The following is a 20,115-nucleotide window of genomic DNA, read 5'->3' as shown; positions in this document are numbered from 1 at the left end:
TTATAAAAAAGCATTCTAGAGTTGATAAAAACAAGAGAATATTTAAATCACACCTTGTTCTGTAAAAGGAGCAATGCATAAATTGATTTGGTTGTAAATTATTATAAATAAAAACTATTCAAACAAATCTAAATCATCCATGCATAAAGATGCAGATTAGGCTTAGGGTTGAGAAAAAACATGGAATTATACATTTTAATTATTGATCCATAAAAGAAAGTCAAAATATTTTCTTTAAAGTCACTGGAGGTAGGTCGATCCTCTTGGTCTGGAAATGCAATGTGATTTACATCTTCCAACTCACTCCCACAGAAAGCAAAACCGTTTACCAAAATATACACTTCTGTCTGGTATTGATACATGTAGCTAGATCAATTTCATTAGTTTAAAATGCCCTTTTACTATTTGAAGGGGTAGGGTAAGTTCTAATTTCCATGATATTTTGTTCCCCTAAAACAGTTTTTGTCAATTTACACTTCTGATTTGACTATTGCCCATCAATACTTTACATCAGCTCAAGAAAAAGTTTCAATGTATGTGACATCTTACAAATATTTTAGACCAAACCCTGAGCCATGGAGGACATCACATACAATATTCAAGCACAATGAGATTATTTATTGTTAAAATTACAAAATTAAACTGTATTAATAGTAAAAAACTAAATTTCATCATTTTTATTTTTAAATCAGAACATAAAAAATGGCCTCAAAATTATATTTGTTTAAAGTTTTACATTAACATACAAAAGAGAACATGTACAGAAAAAGAATACATTTTCTTTACTTCAGCTGATACAATATGTACATAGTAATACTACAGCAAACAGTAAAATAATGATATTAAAAAAACACAGTGGCCTGACAAAGACTGGTTTTCCACATCTTTCTTGCCAACATCATTCCAATGGGTGAAATTGTTAAAAGAAACCAGATTCATGAACACGTCACAGAAAAAACAGATTCTTGGTCTCTAACTGAATTGTTAATATTACTAAAAGGTATTTCCTGTAGCTGGGGTTCTTTGGGTCATTGTGAGAATTTTACAGACGATCCACTCCACGGATCCTCCTGGCCAGCTGAATGTCCCGAGGAAACACAGTCACCCTCTTAGCATGAATGGCACACAGGTTGGCATCTGAAAACAGCAGGACTAGGAAGGCCTCTGCTGCCTGTGAACAAACAAAAAAATAAATAAATAAAAAAGACATTCAATGCTCAGTGTTTCACATTCATTATGCAGGAGTTGGTGCGTGGCTTTATGAAACAGCTCATTTTAGGCACATATATTCTAAAATCAAACACCGACAGAAAACAAAATGCAGGGTTTCCACCAGCGCTTTAAAAGCCTGGCGAACCGCCAGGCCAAGCATTCACCCCCGCAGTCACGGACGACCCATGGTAGTGAAACGACACGTACGCCCTCACTACAAAATTCTTTGGATATAACAATTAGCTACAAGCTGTCTCCAATTGTTTGTGACATCCATCCATCAGTTTTCTGCCGCTTATACAAAACCGGGTCGCAGGGGCAGTAGCTTAAGCAGAGAAGCCCAAACATCCTTCTCCCCAGCCACTTAGACCAGCTCCTCCGGGGGAATCTCAAGGTATTCCCGGGCCAGCTAAGAGACATAGTACCTCCAACGTGTCATGGGTGTTCTTTAGGTTCTCTCAGTTACATGTGCCCAGAACACATCACCTGGGAGGCGTCCAGGAGGCAGATGCCCGAGCCACCTCAACTGGCTCCTCTCAACATGGAAAAGCAGCGGGTCTACTCCGAGTAGGGCTGGGCGATATGGCAAAAATAGAATATCACGATTTTTCCAATATTTTATCACGATTTCGATTTTATCACGATTTTTTTATCCATGAATAGCATAACTTCAATTGTGTATTAAAGAAGAGAAACATTGAATAAATAAACATTTATTCATATTAGGGATAATCAGCACAGTGCTAACACACTTATATTTTAAACTCACACCAGAGATGATAAAAGCTCTGAGAGAAACAATTACAAAAATCAGTTTTTCTCGTTTTTCAAGTAACTTAACATAAATTAAAATCGTAAACGTATTTAAAGTGCAAACATGTCAATTGCAAACGTATTGTGCAAACATTAACTTGTTCAAAATACTATGTAGCTCCCAGTTGCTCATGTAGTGGATAGTTAAGCTCAAATACGGCTCTGATGTGCGGCTGGACCAGAGATCGCTTGTGGTAGCAAAAAACTGCGCATTCTGAATATTTTCTGCAACAAGTCTCTAAATAAAGTAAAATTTTCCAGTGCAGATTGGAGACAACCCATAGAAGCACTGATTTGATCTCATTTCAGAGAAAAATAGAACAGGTTAGAAGCACCTAATAAATAAAATTACTAACAAACTCAGGAATCTTTCTTTGCTTCACTGTTCTGGTGCTGAAAACATCACTAATGCGGATCAAAGGAGATACACAGATGAATGCACCTCTTATTATTTGGAAACTACATTTACTGCAGCTGGCAGAGGCAGAGATTGTTTCTATTGATACACGGAGTTTACAGAATCATTTTAAATGTTAATAGGGGAAGACTGCAGGAGGGAGCGGTAAAATACAGCAAAAACAAGAAACTACGAGTCTGATGAAACCCGCTGGTTTTCCATCAGGCAGTCACGGGGCAGCTCCAGCGACCGAGCTCATTCCGGTACCGACACCGGCTCGGCAGAGGGTGAACGAGCCGAGGTGACGTCGTGCTCTGCTTAAGAAGTGTTATTTTCTTGCTTCAGAAGAAGCGTCCAACGTGTTTTTACGCTTTCTCCGAGACATGTAACGTCGCTAAGTTGTTAGCGCAGCGCACTAAGGAAACCCTGCGTTCCTCTTCGGAACGAAAACCTCGTTGTCGCTCAGCCGCGGCGAAGCCATGTTTGTTCACACACAGGTGAAAACAAGCGGGGCACTAATATATTACTATGACTCACTCTGATTGGTTAAGGGTCAAACAAAGGCGTGTCATTCGCCTGAGGTAAGTTCCCTTTTCATTCAGAGGCAGAAATTCAACAGCAGAGCTGTGAATCGTGATAAAACGGTCTCTCAAAAATGACAGACCGTCAGATGTGTAGATCGTAAAACGGTCTAAAATCGTCATATCGCCCAGCCCTAACTCCGAGCCCCTCCCGGATGACCGATCTTCTCACCTTATCTCTAAGGGAGAGTCCAGCCACCCTGTAGAGTAAACTCGTTTCAGTTGCTTGTATCCACGATCTAGTTTTTTCAGTCACTACCCGAAGCTTGTGACCATAGGTGAGGGAACGTAAATCTAACAGCTCTCTCTTCACCACGACAGATTGGTACAACGCCTGCATCACTGCAGATGCAGCACCAATCTGCCTAACAATCTCGTGCTCCATCTTTCCCTCACTCGTGAACAAGACCCTGAGATACTTAAACTCCTCCACTTGAGGCAGGACCTCATCCCTGACCCAGAGAAGGCATTCTACCCTTTTCTGACTCAAGACCATGGTCTTGGATTTAGAAGAGCTGATTCTCATCCCAGCTGCTTCACACACGGTTGCGACCAGCTCCAGGTAAAGCTGGAGATAACGTTCTGATGAAGCCAATAGGACCATATCATCAGCAAAAAGCAGAGACCGTAGGCCACCAAAACAGATCCCCTCAACACCTTGGCTGTGCCTATAAATCCTGTCCATAAAAATTATGCACACAATCAGTGACAAACAGCAGCCTTGGCGGAGTACTACTCTCACTATTACGTCAAGACTGGATTACTGTAATTCATTACTCTCAGGAAGTCCACAGAATGTAGTTAAAAGTCTTCAGCTTGTCCAAAATGCTGCAGCTAGAGTTCTGATGAGAATTAAAAAGAGAGATCATATCTCTCCTGTCTTAGCTTCCCTACATTGGCTGCCTGTTAAATTCAGAATAGATTTTAAGATCCTTCTTCTCACATATAAAGCTCTTAATAATCAAGCTCCATCATACATCAGTGACCTGATTGTTCCATACGTTCCTAACCGAGCACTTCGCTCTCAGACTGCAGGTTTGCTGGTGGTTCCCAGAATATCTAAAAATAGGATGGGAGGCAGATCTTTTAGCCATCAGGCTCCTCTCTTGTGAAACCAACTCCCAGCTTTAGTCTGTGAGGCAGACACCTTGTCTACTTTTAAGAATAGGCTTAAAACATTTTTATTTGATAGGGCCTATGGTTAAAATCTGATGTTAGTCTGGATCTGTACAAGTGGGGGAGTAGAGGGAGGTGGAGTGTACAGTCGTTAAAGACGGCTCTCCCTTGCCCTGCCTCCATCTGCCTCCATCTAAAATGCTAGGTTATCCAGAGTTATCTCTGTAGTTACCGTAAATCCTCTAATATTAGCCTGTATTTAATTAACTGCCGGGTGTCAAATTTTGGCCGGAGTCGGCGGAGGTGAATAATGGCCGTTTTTTTATTGTGGCCGGGTGGAATGTGGTATCAAGCAAGTACAGGGGGCGGTTGTGTCATCCGTCTCACTTTTGATTTGCCAGTGATAGACCGCGAGGGTAACTTTAACCGTGCAGAGACGAAGAGGAGGCGAAAATTTGATATCAAGTTCAAAGAGAACGTGCTGATTATGCTGCAGAACACTATGGGGAGCAGTAGCAGGGGTTGTATGAACTATTCACTAGTCGACTTCACCGCTCTATAGTGACTTTTTATGCCTGTCATCGACTAGTCGCTGTCACGTGATAATGACCGGCAAGATGCAGTCCTCGGAAAAGACAGCAGCCTGCTGTCGGCAGGTGACAGGTGATGAGCGTCGGGAGGCAACGCGCTGTGCCAGAGCGTCGGCACTGACACCTGCCGTGAAACGGACATTTAACCAAATTGTGACGTTTACCCTCTTGCAATTTAACATTCCCCTCACCCCCATCCTAACCTTAACCAGCTTGCGCATGCAAAGCTCTGATTGTTGACGCGCTCCAGACATCTGCGTCCTGAGCACGGCCACAGTAACATCATCAAATCAGGTGTTGCCACCTCAAAAACTAATTTAACATGCGATCGTTCATGTCGGCTCATTTCCTTTTATGTTTTCTGTTTTTTTATTCTTTTATTTGTTCCTGATGCGTTTTGCTGCTGTGGATCGGGGCGCATCACCTGGTTTGTCCTCGGTGACGCGATGTGGCCGGCAAGCAGCGCGCACTCCGCTGTTTTTGCGGTCGGTAGATCTTTTAGAACTGCAGTTCAAAAGTAACTCATAAGGTGAATATATATGAACCCAGGTAGCAGTTTTTCTTTACGATTGAGAGGAGATGCAGGAAGATAATAAACAGGCAGGACAGAAAAATAGTCAAATAAAAACAAGTTAGTTTTTGTACCTGGTGGTTGCAACAAACAGACACCATTGAAGGTAATCAGAAGTGAGGAACAGAAAATGAAATAATTATTTTAATGTTTAGAGCAGCAGGAACTCCGAGAGGCTGCAGGCGCATCAGTGAGTTTACGGCCGCTGCGCGGGGGGAGGGGGTGGGGGAGAGGGCTGAAGCAGAAACTACCGTTGTTAAAAGAAATGTGTTTAACTTTGAAAATGTGGGCGCAATTTTAATTGTCAAAAACTCCAGCGAACCATTAGTTCATTTTGCTCAAATAGAAATTGAAGCCTGCCTCTAATTCTGGTCCTCCTTCCAATAAAGGCCTGGAGCTTGATGAGCTTAAAGAGCAAGTCACTCCAAATCAACATTTTTTTGCTGATAAACTATATAAATGAGTGTCTGATCGTGCTGCAGACACATGTAGTCAATAATTCTGCACTTTAGTGCATTTAAGTTAAAATTTAAATGTTCTGCCTAAAACCATCAGTGTTGCACCGTCGTTGGGTAAAAACTCAGCATTGCATTTGAATTTAAATCTGCCGTCGTTATTGGCTAAGAGGTACACAGTGATGTTAGCTGGTACATTATGATGTCACAATGTCATGAGTGTGTGTATTTGTTAGCGGCTCCGCCCTCTCGGTCTGCTAGGCAACAGCATTTGTTGCATTTTTTAAACATGAAGAGGGAGTGAAGTAAGTTTCTTGTAGGGGGTGACTTGCTCTTTAAGTCAAATACAGGCCCGGGCCTGTATTAGAGGATTTACGGTGTGCTGCTATAGGCTTAGAATGCTGGAGAACATACTGACCACTTTCCACACTACTTTCTTCTAGGGTTGTCACGGTAACCGGTGTAGCGGTAAACCCCGGTAAAAAAAAGTTGACAATAATAATAACAGTTTTGTTTTTAAAAAAACTATATTATCTCGGTGGGTTTACCGTGGCTGCGGTGTAGGCGCGGTGACCCTTACCAGCCACCGTATCATCTGCTGAAGTTGCCGGCGGCACATGCGCGCTTTGTTGTTTACAACCAAAACTTTCTTGAAGCTAGATGGCTTTGCCGCTGGCCGCTGCTGCATATCGCCTCCTGTGTGTCAGGTAATAAAAGCGACAGCGACAAATTTCGCTGATCGCGGTTGTTTGTCGCCTCCCGTGTGTCGAACCCAAACATACACATCAGGCTTGTGCCTCCTCTAGTGTCATTTTAAAGGATTTTATTTATTTATTTAACCATTACCAGCAACAGAAATGCTACTAATAACACACAATTAAGTGAAGCTGGAAAAATTAAAATACTGTGCAAAATTACATTCATCTCTGTAATTCAACTAGACTGAGAGACCATGTAAAGGCTCGGGAACCTTTACAGGTGCTTCAATTTGCAATTTTAAATTTAGCTGATTGGGGTCTTGTTAAATATCACACAGTGACTTTTTTAATAGTCTAGATAAGTGCAATGTTCCTGTTAGTAGTTCCTCCTGTAAAGTGCTTATTTATTTAAATTATTCAGGTTTATAAAAAACATTTTGACATACATTTTATTATGTTCCAGTCAGTCATTTATATTTCACTATTGTAGTAATTTATAGTAAATTAAGTAAGTTCAATTAACCAATTTTTCTTGCATTCTTTAATGAAAAAAGTAACTAAGTAGTTACTTTTCTTGTTTTTGGTAATTAGTTACTTTTATAATCTCGTAACTCAGTAACTGAATTACTTTTTGATAAAGTAATTAGTAACTATAACTAATTACTTTTTTAAAGTAACTTTCCCAACACTGTGTACCACGCTGTGGACATGCCAAGATCTATTGATAAGAGAGTGGTCCAGTTAAAAAGATCAAGACATTTGTGATGTTGGGTCCCAGCCGGAGGATAATCTGAGACTCGTTAAAGGCTCAAAGTGTTGATCAGGCAGAGTACAAACTGTTAAGCTGATTTAAAAGGTGATCTGAAAGATAAACGCTGCTGCTCACCTCCTGCAGGGCAAGAAGAGCGAAGACCTGCCACCGCAAATTGCCTCTGGTATAACTCTGGCACACCTCGTGAACCTGAGCCAAGGGAGAGAAACAGGAACACTTAATCACACAGTAACAGAACTAGCATTTTTAATTTAGTGGGCTGGAGATAATGGAAATCACAAGACAGTAAATAAATGATCCTGATTAATGATAAGATACAGTGTCATCATCTGTCAAACAGAATAACGACAGGGATTTTTAAAGCTTCAGAAACTGTTCCAAGACATGGAAGAGCAGGGTGAGAGGACAGTTTTTTCAGATGTCCTGTGACATCTTCAAGAATGATGACCCAAAGAGATTGAATGATTTTTTTTCTCTCTCCAATGGCTTTTCTGTCTGAAACGAGCGAATGAGGCAGCAGCAGACACAACAGGGTCTCAACCACAATGAAGTGTGATGGAGATTATTCTAGACAGCAGTCTGACACTCAATATCAGCACAGAGAAAAATACATTGCAATGCAAAAGGGATAGGGAGTTAGGGAGAAACAATACTATAAGCTAAAGATCATTTGGACTCACCAAGCGAGCGAATGGTGCTTTCCTGAGCAGAAGATCGGTACTCTTCTGGTACTTACGAATCTCCATCAAGGCTCTGGTTCCAGGTCTGTACCTCCTTTTCTTGGGAGACACAGGAGGAATCCCTAAAAAACAAGAGTCAAAGTGCTTGTTGGCAGGGCCTGTTGCCTCTACATCAAAGTTAAAAGCTCACATTCACCCATTTTACTTATGAGTAGTAAACACCGGTTTTTCCCAGAGCCAATCAGAAAAATTATGCAACATGATCAGCAGTGAGCTGTGCTCCATGATACTACCCACATCCTGGTTGGGACACACTGTAGAATAGTTAGACATGAACTACTCACCAGAAAAACCACTTTTTCTTGGTGTTGAAGAGAATGATGCTGTGGGAGATGGAGGTGGGTCACGACGACTGGGAGTTTTGGCCTTCCGCCGGCTGCGCGGTGAACTGTGACGCATGATTTCCAATCTAGTAGGAAACTAGGTTTAAGAAATACAGGCTGCAGCAGTTTCACTGGGAAAGGTTTTAGAGAACAACACATTGAAACAAACATTTATTTCACTGGGTGACCCGGTGCAAATGTCAAACTTCAGTTAAAAAAAGAAAGCAGCGAAACATGCTTTTGTGTTCAAAGCTCCTCAGGATTGGAATAGGTTACCTGCAGGGCTACGGTCAATCTCTTGTTAGTTTATTTTGTAATTCTGCCTAATATTATGACTATACCCAATGTATTACTTCACTTAGCACAGGGTATCTGCAGGTTTAAGGGAGCCAAATTTAAGACTTTTTAAGACCTTTTTTAAGGCCACTTAGCCCAAATTTAAGCTACTTTTAAAATTAAATTTAAGCTATAATTTCCAGCTATTGCCTGGAACCGGTGCTAACTTGCCCTTCCCCATGGTGCAAGCTCCCACTAGCTTAACCAGCTAATGTGCTCATCTAAAAATAGCCCCCTTTCACAACCAACTGAATGTGTACGGTTCTGCTTACGCCAACATCATACACAAAATATGCTGAAGACTAACTAGAAATTGAGGAAAACAAAAGGATCTTGTTTATTGGGTCTTTGGTAATTTAAGACCTTTGGAAACTGTATTTAAGGATTATTTGTCATTTTTAAGGATTTTTAAGGCCTTAAATTTGGAAAAGCTAATTTAAGACTTTTTAAGACTTTTTAAGGACCCCCGGATACCCTGTAGCAAGGTGTGACTGATATTTTTAGTGTGTGCCACTGCAGGATTTATTTTTGTTTGTGTTTTACATCTTAGACTTGTTTCTTTGTCGATTGACTCTGCTATCTTGTTCATTTGTTGTAAGGCAGGAGGACCAACTCAAAACTGAGTGGTTTTATCTTCCTAAAACATAAGTCGATGACAATTGATCTGCTGTGTGCTAATGTAAAAAACGCCTACACTTCTACTCCCCTTCCCATGCTTGGCCACTCTGATCACAATATCATACATCTGATCCCTGAATACAAAGCCAGAGTGAGACGAGAGCCACAACAGAAGAAGTCAGTGAAAATGTTGTCTGATGAAGCTAGTGAGAGACTGAAAGATTTCTTCCAAACCACAGACTGGGGGACACTGTTATAGAAATGTACGTTTATAACTCATATTTCAGATTCAAATGAGTTCTATCTCGACTGTTTATTCAGGTTGCCACGTGTGCAACGTGTGCAACCCCCCCACCCCCGCTCTCACGGAGGAGTGCGCGCAATCTGCCAGGCTTAACTAATTTTCTGGGGGAAACCCTGTAACGTAAATTCAGCTTTAATCATTTTCATTCTATACAAAATCTGCAGATTTTAGAAGCATTAATGTCAGTATATCGGTATCGGCAAATATCGGTATCGGCCATAACAGTGATCTTAATATCGGTATCAGCTCAAAATTTTCATATCGGTGCATCACTAATTAAAACTGATTAATTACAATCAGTAAACAGACATAAAATGTTAATACTCCTTTAAGAAGTTTTGATTGTTGGGATTTTATAATGTTCAATTTTTACAAATATAATCTTGGAATCTCACCACATCATGACTGGCAAAACTGTGGGAACTCCCTTGAAGGGTTGCAGACCCCAGATTAGTAACTGCTAAGGCAACCCCTGTAAGGAAAAGTCTAAAGATGATTCTGGAGGATTAATATTGATAAATACAAACATTTGGCATGACTTCTGAAAAAAAGATCCGACTTTAGAATAAAACTAAAAGATTTATAAAAACATCAACACAAAGACATCCTGAGACACCTTAATGAAAAAAATAAAGATTTGTCCAGCTTCCAAACTGGGTGCTCATCCATTCAGCAGCCGGTCAGAAACAAATGCTCCGTTAAACTGGTACAATTTTGTTGACACAACAGCCGTCACATTAAATTCTATTTACAGGTTCAATAAAAAAATTGTGCAAAATTTTACTTTAAAATATATACCAGGATGGTTTTCCTCCTGATGTCATGAGACGACTTCAGTGTAACATGAGTCAAGTTTTAATGCTGTTTAAAAATTGTGATAATTTACCACCTACTCAATTTTACACTACCAGCTACAACTGAATCAGCAGTGGGGGAAATTTGCTTTTTACAAGGACATGGTATCAGTAATAAATAAATACGCAGTTTGTTTCGAAAAGCTTTTGTTTTGCACCCATATGTCACACCATACTGGAATCACCATGTTCCGTATATCAAGTGGATGGCAGATCCCCCATAAATATTTGTAAATAAATAAAGGAAAAGAGGTGTCATTTAAAATTCTTCATAAATGTTACCCTGCAAAGCACTACATGGTGAAATTTAAAAGAAATATTATGTTAACTGTAGTTTTTGTGGAGATCATCCAGAAACTGTTCCTCATCTGTTGGAATGGGTTTAGCAGGTTTATTATTCGGCATATGTTTAAGGATTTCTCTTTAACATGGGAAAATGTGTTACTTTGTTCTTTTTTAAACACCAAAAAGTATAAGTATTTTGTTGTAATAAACTTCTTGGCTAAATTCCATAACCATAAATGTAAATTTGTTAATAAGATGCCATATTTTCATTATTTTTATGGATGTAAAACTATATATAAATCTAACTTATCACTTGATGGATGTTTGCGGATTTTTACATATATTTGTATAATTAATCCCCCTGGCTGTTGACTTATATATATTCGATACTTAACTTGTTCTCTTGCACTTTGAAAAAAAAAACACGAGTCAAGTTTAAACGTTCACAAAACCACACGAGAAACACTACATATATGATATTTCTTACAATACTCTAACTTTCACCTATTTAAAACTCATCGTGTTTGGACTACTCAAATGATATCCACCTTCGTAAAGGCTGTGTTGAAATGCTAAGTCAAAAAACGCTTTTACGACACTTTGTATCATTACTAGCGCGCAAAATAGCAGCAGGTTTACACCTATATAGTTAAAAGACAAGCACATGATGGAACAATTCATTTTTAAACCTTGTGTACTTCTATAAAACGAGTAAATACCTGCGAAAGTTTCTAATCTGCTGATGTTCCACAGACCGTGTAAAGAGCCTGACGTTTCAAAATGAGCCTCTAGACATTTCAAATCACGGTTGGTTTCCTGCTTATCCAATCAGCTTCTTTTTCTTTGAGTATCCAATCAGCTTCGAAACACTGAGTTCTTACAAGGAGTCTGGTTGGCCAGGCAGCATTTAAATGCGCGCGCAGCGCACCTGTCAAAGAGGGGATGTGCACGCTCTCGCCCCCTACAGGAAGTAACGCGCAACAGCGCTTTTTTAGTGGAGTTGGAAACCACAGACATGACATAAAAATGTAAGAAACAACCACAGCTTCACGTGGTGGGCCTTCATGTGTCCGTAAATAATGGATAAAAAGAGAAAAAGCTAACAGACAGAAGAGGAAAAGACCGTTTGAGTAAAGATAATTGCTAGAATGTTAGAAAATGGCTTAGTTCCACAGTCTCAGACACACCACCAAAAACATTCTCTCCTCTGGATGGATGGTTATTTTATTGGTGGAACCATGACCAGCGTTCCTTGTAATGAGGCAAAACAGCATTTGTTATAAAAGTCAAAGCTTCATGACAAAAAGTGTAGAGGACATATTTTTGGCGCTTTCACGTCTGGGCCAGCACAGACCGGGCTGGGATGCGTCGGTCTGGGCCCCACACACACTTCTCAGGAACAGGGACATCTCTGAGCACATGGGCGGGGAAATAGACATGCGGGAAAAGTCTGTGGTGTCTCCCAAAAGGACAGCCTTGCAGCTCAAGACATGGCAGCACTGTCTGTAGGTGTATGCTCTTCACAGCAGTGGGCAGGAAAGGCAGAGGGCTGCAGATTCTGCATGTAATCTCTGGTTACTCGCAGCCCCAAATGAAAAAATCAAATTGGCAGAAAAATGTATTAAAAATCGCTAATGGAATTATCTCTTTTAAATAAAGCTTCTTCTTTTTTTTTTTTTTTTTTGATTGACTGAGAGGAGGTAGATCAGGCGTCAGGATGCTGCCTGCATGGAGTGGTGAATAGGGGCTGTCCATCATGGAGGAGGCCCTGGAATGGAGACAGGACCTTCTGTAGACATTATCTCATAGGCTGGACTAAAACCACTCTATCCACCCAAAACAGCAGGTGTAAGTGGCCAAGCTGAGGACACTGACACACTTGTTACTCAGACCAGTCAGATGATGCATCAATTTTAGCACACTGACCAAAATAGCAGCACCATAATTCATGGCTCACATTTGTCTTGTTTTCTTTCAAAAAGGAACCAGAGGTGATGGTGTAGATCTTTTTGATTAGTCTGACAGCAGTCAAAGGAATAATATAAACAATCCTATCAAAATATATAAGAATAAATATTTGGTTGGATTGGATATCTTTTACAGTGGAAAAGGGAGGGGGTGGCTTATGCTAGTGAAGGGAAAGTAAAAGTAAAAACTGCTGAACAGCTTTGTCCAACACAGTGTCCCACACAAGCAGACGCAGCTTTTCTTTAAACCTTTGATCTTCACGGGAAAACCAGCAGCTAACATGCTCCATAGTTTGAATCCTTCTGAGCAGCAGACTGCAGGTTTCTCCTTTGAAAACAGTCACAGGTAAGACAACTCTGGGTCTGACAACAGGTGATCTGAATGGCAGAGGGGGAAAACTACTCCGCCAGAATTCATTTGTTTTTGTTCCCTGAACATTTACACTAACAGAAATGCAGTTCTGGAGTCCAGTTTGTCAGAGATGGGGTACAAAAGTCCCAAAGCCAGAAAGACGGGTACCACTATTGCTGGTATGGTGTTCAAGGTGAGAAAATGACTAAAGCCTGTCTCCTAAAATAAAAAAGACAACATTTTATTGACTTTTTAAAATGAATTCAACCTGTTGAGAACAAAATAGAAAATGCTAATTTGTTGAGTGTAATATAACAAACTATCTGTTTACAACAAATCGGACTTCCTGGTTTGGAGCATGTGACAATAACGAGCCAGGGACCAGTTTAAGCCTTCACCATAGCTTATTTGGATGAAAATCTGCTTTCCTCGGTTCTAGGATGGAGTGGTTCTAGGAGCAGATACCAGAGCTACTGATGACATGGTGGTGGCTGACAAGAACTGCATGAAGATCCATTACATCGCTCCAAAGATCTAGTGAGTACAGCGGTGTTGTCCTGCCTTTTAGATTCATAGCAGGGTTGATTTGGTACGAGAAACACTAGTTTAATTGTTGACATAGTTTTGTCTGTGCTGTAGCTGCTTGTGTCACCTGATTTGCCAGGCCTCTACACGTGTCAAATATCCCTGCACTGCAAAATCGTGCCTTGGATTCCTTTGATTTTATTGTGTACATCAGACCCACATGATCTAACGGTTCCCGTGAGGAAATTTAACTTGTTGAAACTGTTTTGTTTGTGCCGTAGCTGCTGTGGAGCCGGTGTGGCTGCAGATGCAGAGATGGCCACACAAATCATGGCATCCAATGTGGAGCTCCACATGCTCAACACTGGTCGACCCCCTCTTGTTGCCATGGTTACCAGGCAGCTGAAACAAATGCTGTTCAGGTAGGGGCAAATTGTCTCCTCAAAAAGCAAATTAAATTTTTGAAAAAGTTCTAAAGAAATAAAATTTGAAATGTTGAGGGGAAAACGTTGCGCACATTTTTCTGCTGCGTTTTCTGTCATAAATCTCAGAGTTTGCGTGGAAAGCTGCTTACGCAGTTTTCCAACCTCGTTTTGTGCGTAAGCAAGCTTGATAAATGAGGCCCCTGGTCTTTAAGGCCTTACATGGACAAGCACCATCATACATTCATGATCTTCTCAGTCCCTACACCCCCAGCGGGTCCTTGAGGTCCAGTGACCAAAGCCTACTGGTTGTGCAGCGCACCAGGCTAAAGACCAAAGGTAACAGACCATTTGCTGCTGTGGCCCCCAGAGTCTGGACCTCTCTCCCCCTGAGCCTGAGATCAGTGGACTCAGTGGTCTCCTTTAAAAAGCAGCTGAAAACTCACCTGTTCAGGCTGGCTTTGATGTGACCTTCATCACCACTCTCTCCTTATTCAGCTCTCCCCACCTATTCCACCCGCCTCAGGACCCACTGATTTCCCTCTTTCCTATTCACTCCCTCTCTCTTTCTTTACGTTTTTAATCACAATTGTCTATTTTTGCTCATTTTAAACATATTTTTAATTATTTTCTAAATTATTATTTATATTTTAAATGTTTTGTTTTTGTGGAGCGCCTCATGATTTTTATCTTGAGAGGCGCTATAGAAAAGATCTTTTCTTCTTCTTCTAGTTGGTTATCTTGAGCTCCTATTCAAATAGCCTATTCTCAACGAGAGTATTTTAACTTTTATCTCAATATTTTGACATTATTCTGGAAATAATATGTCAACATTTTCCCTGCCGTTTGAGTTTAATCTCAGCACTAAATAACAGTATCCCAGGCGTCTTCCCCGGTCAAGGACACCAGTTTTCAAATTAAAAGTGTCAAAATTCTCTCACAATGCCATCCTTCTTAACGACGTGCATTGACCAGAGCCCCGTTTACAGACTGAAACTATACGCTGATGCAGAGAGACGTTTGTTTCTTCAGGTACCAGGGTCACATGGGTTCATCAGTGATAGTTGGAGGAGATGATGTGACTGGAGCCCAACTGTACAGCGTTTATCCACACGGCTCCTATGATAAGCTGCCGTTCCTCACCATGGGTATGTGTGTCACTGACTCTATTGTGAAATGGCAAGGTTGGTGTCTGAAATAACCTATTTTAGAAACATGGCGATTTTTTTGTCCATCTGAGAAGACCATGTGCTGAGAGAACTTTTTCCTTATTTCAGTAATGTTTGCAGATTATATTTTGTACATAGCAGAGCTCTGTGTCGAGGGATTATGTTTTCAACGTATTATTTAGTCCATCTATATGATGTTTGCAATAGCATGACAGTTTCTTATGCACTGGGCTTAAATGATGTTCCAACTAGTGTTTCTGGCATCCATTGAACTGGGAAACTCATCCTGTGGGACATCGTTAGTATCAGGTTTAGTATTTGACCAGCTCTAGAGAGTTCTTTGTCAGGAAAAGCCTGGAGTCTAATTCTAGGACAAGGATTAAAAGAGCAACTGTTTTGTTTAACAGAAGCCCGTCGTTATCTGGAAGCTTCGCTGTCCACTGACTGGGTTCATAACTTATTTGATAGCTATGGATCACAAAGAGAAGTAACACTTTTTTACACAAAGATTCTCATCTATAGGTTATAAAATCTCTGTTGGACAGCAGGAAATGACCAAAAGCTAACAGGAAGCATGAGAGGCATGTTATGGTTGTTCTCCCAGAGACAGGAGTCTGATCCTGGATATTCTCTCTCTCTCTCTCTCTCTCTCTCTCTCTCTCTCTCCCTCTCTCTCTCTCTCTCTCTCTCTCTCTCTCTCTCTCTCTCTCTCTCTGCAATAATTCAGCACTTAGTTTGAATTGAAAGAGTTGCCTGGATGAGAAGAAGAATGTCACCCAAGTGTTAGCGTGACCTTCATCACCACCCTCTCCATATTCCGGCTTCCCCAGGATCCCCTGATTTCCCTCTTTCCTCTTTGTTTTTGTGATGTGCCTGGGGATTTTTATCTTCAGAGGCTCTATAGAAAAATATGTTTCCTTTATTCTTCTTTCTTTTCTTTCTTAGTAGGCCACAGTGGAATAAGTATTTATTAGTTAATTAGATTCAGTCTAATAATATATAGATTTATTAATTTATCATTATTAACGAATGACACATTTTATCCAAATGTTCATGTTCCTCCAAATCTGATCATTATAAGAGAGATCAGTCATTAGTTGGAAATCCTTATTATTTTCAATCTCTGACCCTTAGTTTCTCTCATCCAAATTTTTTTAAAAATCCTCATGTTTTATATTTTATTTTAAATTATTTACCTTTACACCATGAAATAATGATACAAGTCTGTGTTTTCTAACTCAGGCTCTGGGGCTGCTGCTGCTGTCTCAGTATTTGAAGACAGATTCAAACCAAACATGGAGGTAAGACTGACAAGAGCTCAATGTAATGTGAGATTGTGATGTGTTAGTGCTGCATTGGATCAGGAAGTGTTGATTATTGTTTTAGTCACATCAGGTAGGAGTTAGATTTCAGGTGAGATGAGCGGTGACAGTATTTGCCCCCCACCAACAGGTTGTTAAAATGAACTAGCTCTTCAGTGTCCAGATCCACAGCAGAAATGTTTCCTATGCTGATTTACACCAACAGGGGGCTCCTGCTGGTTGTTGCAAAAGAAAAACTAACAGTTTGATTTCATTATTTTCTGACTTGTAGGCAAACATATGACCACTGAATCTCGTCCCACTATAATCATTGAATTGTACCAACTCAAAACTCCTCTTATAATAATGTCTGACTGGAAAAAAAAAACACTTTTCCTTTCAGCTGGAGGATGCAAAACAGCTGGTTAGAGATGCCATTGCTGCAGGCATATTTTGTGACCTGGGTTCAGGCAGTAATGTGGATTTGTGCATCATAACTGATGCTGGAGTGCAATTCTTGCGAGGTTATGACAAACCCACAACAAAAGGCAAAAGGTAAGCATGGTTAGAATTGTTTGAAACAGTTTCTGATTCATTTTCTCACTTGAACAGATGAACATAATTATTTATAATGGAGGTTAAATTCATGATTTACATGTTCTGCCTCACAGCACACAGAAATAATTTAACATTTGCATGTTGAAACAAAAATGTAAACTCATAAAACACAAATCTAACAGGATGAGCTGCAGTGGTCTCCAACCCTGGTCCTCTAGGGCCACATATCTAACATGTTTTAGTTGTTTCCCTGCTCCAACACACATCATTCAATGGCTGAATTACCTGTTCATCGTGTCATTAAGCTCTGAAGAAGCTTGTTAATCACCTATAGCCAGGTGTGTTGAAGCAGAGAAACCTCTGATATATGCAGGATGGTGGCGCTGGAGGGCCTGTGTTAGGCACCACAGATCTAAATGAAGTTTTAAAACTGTAGTCTGTAATAGATGTGATTTATTTTTGTAGCTGGAGAAGAAATGACTTTTTGTTCCTGCCTTGATTCTAGAGAGGGACGGTACAGATATGAGCCAGGCACCACGGCGATCCTGACCAAAACTGAGACTCCCCTCTCTCTGGATGTTGTGGATGAATTTGTTCAAATGATGGATGCTGAATAAAATACCAGGAAAAGTACTCTCTGGGATGTAATCGGCACAGTCACATAAAAGAGAAAATAAAGCTGATAAAAGAGGTTTTGTTGAGTGATCAGAGCCACGTGTGCAGCTACACAGCTGAAGAGCACTTTTTTATTGTTATTTTAAAAACTGTACCAGTGTCTAGCTGTGATGTCCAAAATATTTTTAAAAATCTCTCAAAAATCACCTGCTGCATTTACTCATATTTCCCTGCGGGCCTTTAACCCTAAATACATCGCATGTTGAGAGATAAATAGAAGTTAAAGTCATTTTAGTCAAGTCTTAAAAACTCGGTTGTGTATGATTTTCAAACAAAGTCACAAGATTTCATGAGAATTTTACCACTAAAGGGGTATTTGTGAAAAAGTAACACAGTGGACACTCAGAGAATAAACACTGGGGAAATTAGAGGGAACAAAGGAGAATAAAATGGTGTTTCTGGTCACCTTAAAACAGCTGATGTACTCGGCAAAGATTCCACAGAGATGACTTCTGAAATTATTTATTTTTTATACTAACAAGATCATACATTGAACAGGGACCCCTCTAGGGCTGAATGACTTTGGAAAATAATCTAATTGCAATATTTTTCTTCAATATTGCAACTTGTACTGACTATAAACAAGTTTATGTATCTATATGTTTATCTACGTATCATATCAACAAGTTTATTTGTCTACATAAACACTCACAAGTAAAGGTGCAATGCTTTGCAGCCAGGAGCCATCCCTTGAAGGAGCATAGGTATTAGCATCAACTGTGAAAATGTATTAGCAGGAAAGAAGTGTGTCCCGTTTATTGAAGTCTTTTGTGTTTTGAGTTTTTAATATCTTGTCCATGCAGAGCTTCCGTAGTTCTGTTATGTTCAGCTGCTAGCCAAATCTCTCTCTCTCTCTCTCTCTCTCTCTCTCTCTCTCTCTCTCTCTCTCTCTCTCTCTCTCTCTCTCTCTCTCTCTCACACACACACACACACACACACACACACACACACACACACACACACACACACACACACACACACACACACACACACACACACACACACACACCACACACCAGGCAACCTATGTGCCTTATAGACATCATTAAAACCAAAACAAAGAGAATAAATACAAGTCAGGGATAATGATTTATGATTTAAACTATTAAAGGAACATTTTACCAAACCACTTTATTTTTACACACGTTTTTAACACAAGATGTGAGGGTCCACCAAAGTGCTGTACAGTGGATCAACGCCATCAAAGAAATACAAACAAAAAATAAAACTAAATATTAAGAATAAAACCAAAGAAAGCCAACTCAAGACAAGCATACGACAGGCGAGACCCGCCAATAAAAGAACGTTATCACTGGGATTTTAAAGCTAAGCTAAAGAAGAAAAGGTTTCAAGATGACTTTTAACAAATTTTGGCATTTGCAAGCATTTAACATGGATTAAAATTCACTGGCTGCACTTGGGTGTTTATGCATAACTTCCCTTAAGTCCACATGGGGTACGGCTCAAAATAGGTGGGGGACAACTGGGTTAAGTTACAAGGGGGCTTCTTTCTGACAGAATTTGGGTAGACTTGGTAATCTCACAGCAACGTCAGAATGAATATAATTAAAAAGCTAAAGAATTATAAAGAAAAGAAAAGGAAACTTAAGAAATCTGACCGCCCCCAAATGGACTCAGTTTGATTACAGAAATAAAATCAACATTCCCGAGAGCAGAGAGGAAACCTCTAAGAACTCTAAGACTGAGACTAAGATGAAATTGTTAAAAACAGATTTTCTGCTGCATTAGAACCTTCAATCAAAATAAATAAAGATTTTTACAAATGCTTTCCAAAGAGGAGAAGTGACAAACTGGAATAGATTGTATATCTGGTACAGCAATAGCATACTTACTATGATTCACTTCTATTCAGATAGTTGTGTGTTGTGTGTGTGTGTGTGTGTGTGTGTGTGTGTGTGTGTGTGTGTGTGTGTGTGTGTGTGTGTGTGTGTGTGTGTGTGTGTGTGTGTGTGTGTGTGTGTGTGTGTGTGTGTGTGTGTGCACCTCATTCTAACACAAGGAGGTTCTGAACAAACTTTGTAGAAGTGAAACAGCTGACCCAGACAGTTCGATTGTGGTTGCTGTAAATTTTAGTCGTACTAACTTAACTGTTCTAACCACAAACATCTAGTGTGTTTACTTCACAGCCAGATGGTCAAACTCAGAGCATTTGTCTGTGGCACTTATTGCATTGCAACAGGACGCAGCCGCGCTGTATATAAAAATCCATCAGAGAATCAGAAAATGTCTCTCCCTGGGGGGATGGTGAGTCTAGCCTGAAGATGCAACATCAGCACTAATGTGTTCAGTGGGGCTGACTGATGATTATTTTCAAGCACCCCACAGAGAAGAGCATTTGTGATGTCACACTCATCAAAACCTACAACAACTCAACACATAAGAAGCCATGTATGACCACAGGGATACATGCAAGAGGTTAAGCATCAGACTCGGCTGATCAAGGCCCAAAATATATCTGAG

The 20,115-nt window shown here is 40.2% G+C and overlaps 2 protein-coding genes across 4 annotated transcripts; one reads left to right on the top strand and one right to left on the bottom strand.

Annotated features, from left to right (window-relative positions):
- Window positions 1-759: 759 nt before the first annotated feature.
- Window positions 760-11,514, bottom strand: LOC139061613 (histone H3-like centromeric protein A). 3 transcript variants are annotated; one of them, XM_070552175.1, is made up of 5 exons: window positions 11,385-11,514; window positions 8,230-8,399; window positions 7,886-8,007; window positions 7,320-7,394; window positions 760-1,171 (listed from the first exon to the last, which is right to left on the bottom strand). In XM_070552175.1, exons 2-5 carry the CDS (start codon window positions 8,342-8,344, stop codon window positions 1,043-1,045), a joined length of 441 nt encoding a protein of 146 aa, XP_070408276.1. In that variant the 5' UTR covers window positions 8,345-8,399; window positions 11,385-11,514; the 3' UTR covers window positions 760-1,042. The 3 variants fall into 3 exon arrangements, with proteins under 3 accessions (XP_070408276.1, XP_070408277.1, XP_070408278.1); XM_070552176.1 differs by having other exon boundaries at window positions 8,230-8,354; window positions 11,385-11,491; XM_070552177.1 differs by having other exon boundaries at window positions 8,230-8,365; window positions 11,385-11,483.
- Window positions 11,515-12,813: 1,299 nt separating this feature from the next.
- Window positions 12,814-17,650, top strand: LOC107394963 (proteasome subunit beta type-7). Its single transcript, XM_054744053.2, has 8 exons — window positions 12,814-12,978; window positions 13,084-13,177; window positions 13,424-13,521; window positions 13,791-13,931; window positions 14,964-15,079; window positions 16,343-16,401; window positions 16,805-16,956; window positions 17,465-17,650. The coding sequence occupies exons 1-8, from the start codon at window positions 12,914-12,916 to the stop codon at window positions 17,574-17,576; spliced, it is 837 nt and encodes a 278-aa protein (XP_054600028.2). The 5' UTR covers window positions 12,814-12,913; the 3' UTR covers window positions 17,577-17,650.
- Window positions 17,651-20,115: the final 2,465 nt, after the last annotated feature.

This window comes from Nothobranchius furzeri, chromosome 6 (genome assembly GCF_043380555.1).
Source record: "Nothobranchius furzeri strain GRZ-AD chromosome 6, NfurGRZ-RIMD1, whole genome shotgun sequence".
NCBI classification, from domain to species: Eukaryota; Metazoa; Chordata; class Actinopteri; order Cyprinodontiformes; family Nothobranchiidae; genus Nothobranchius; species Nothobranchius furzeri.
The sequence above is the reverse complement of the archived record's forward strand: the minus strand, read 5'-3'. Positions and strand labels throughout refer to the sequence as shown.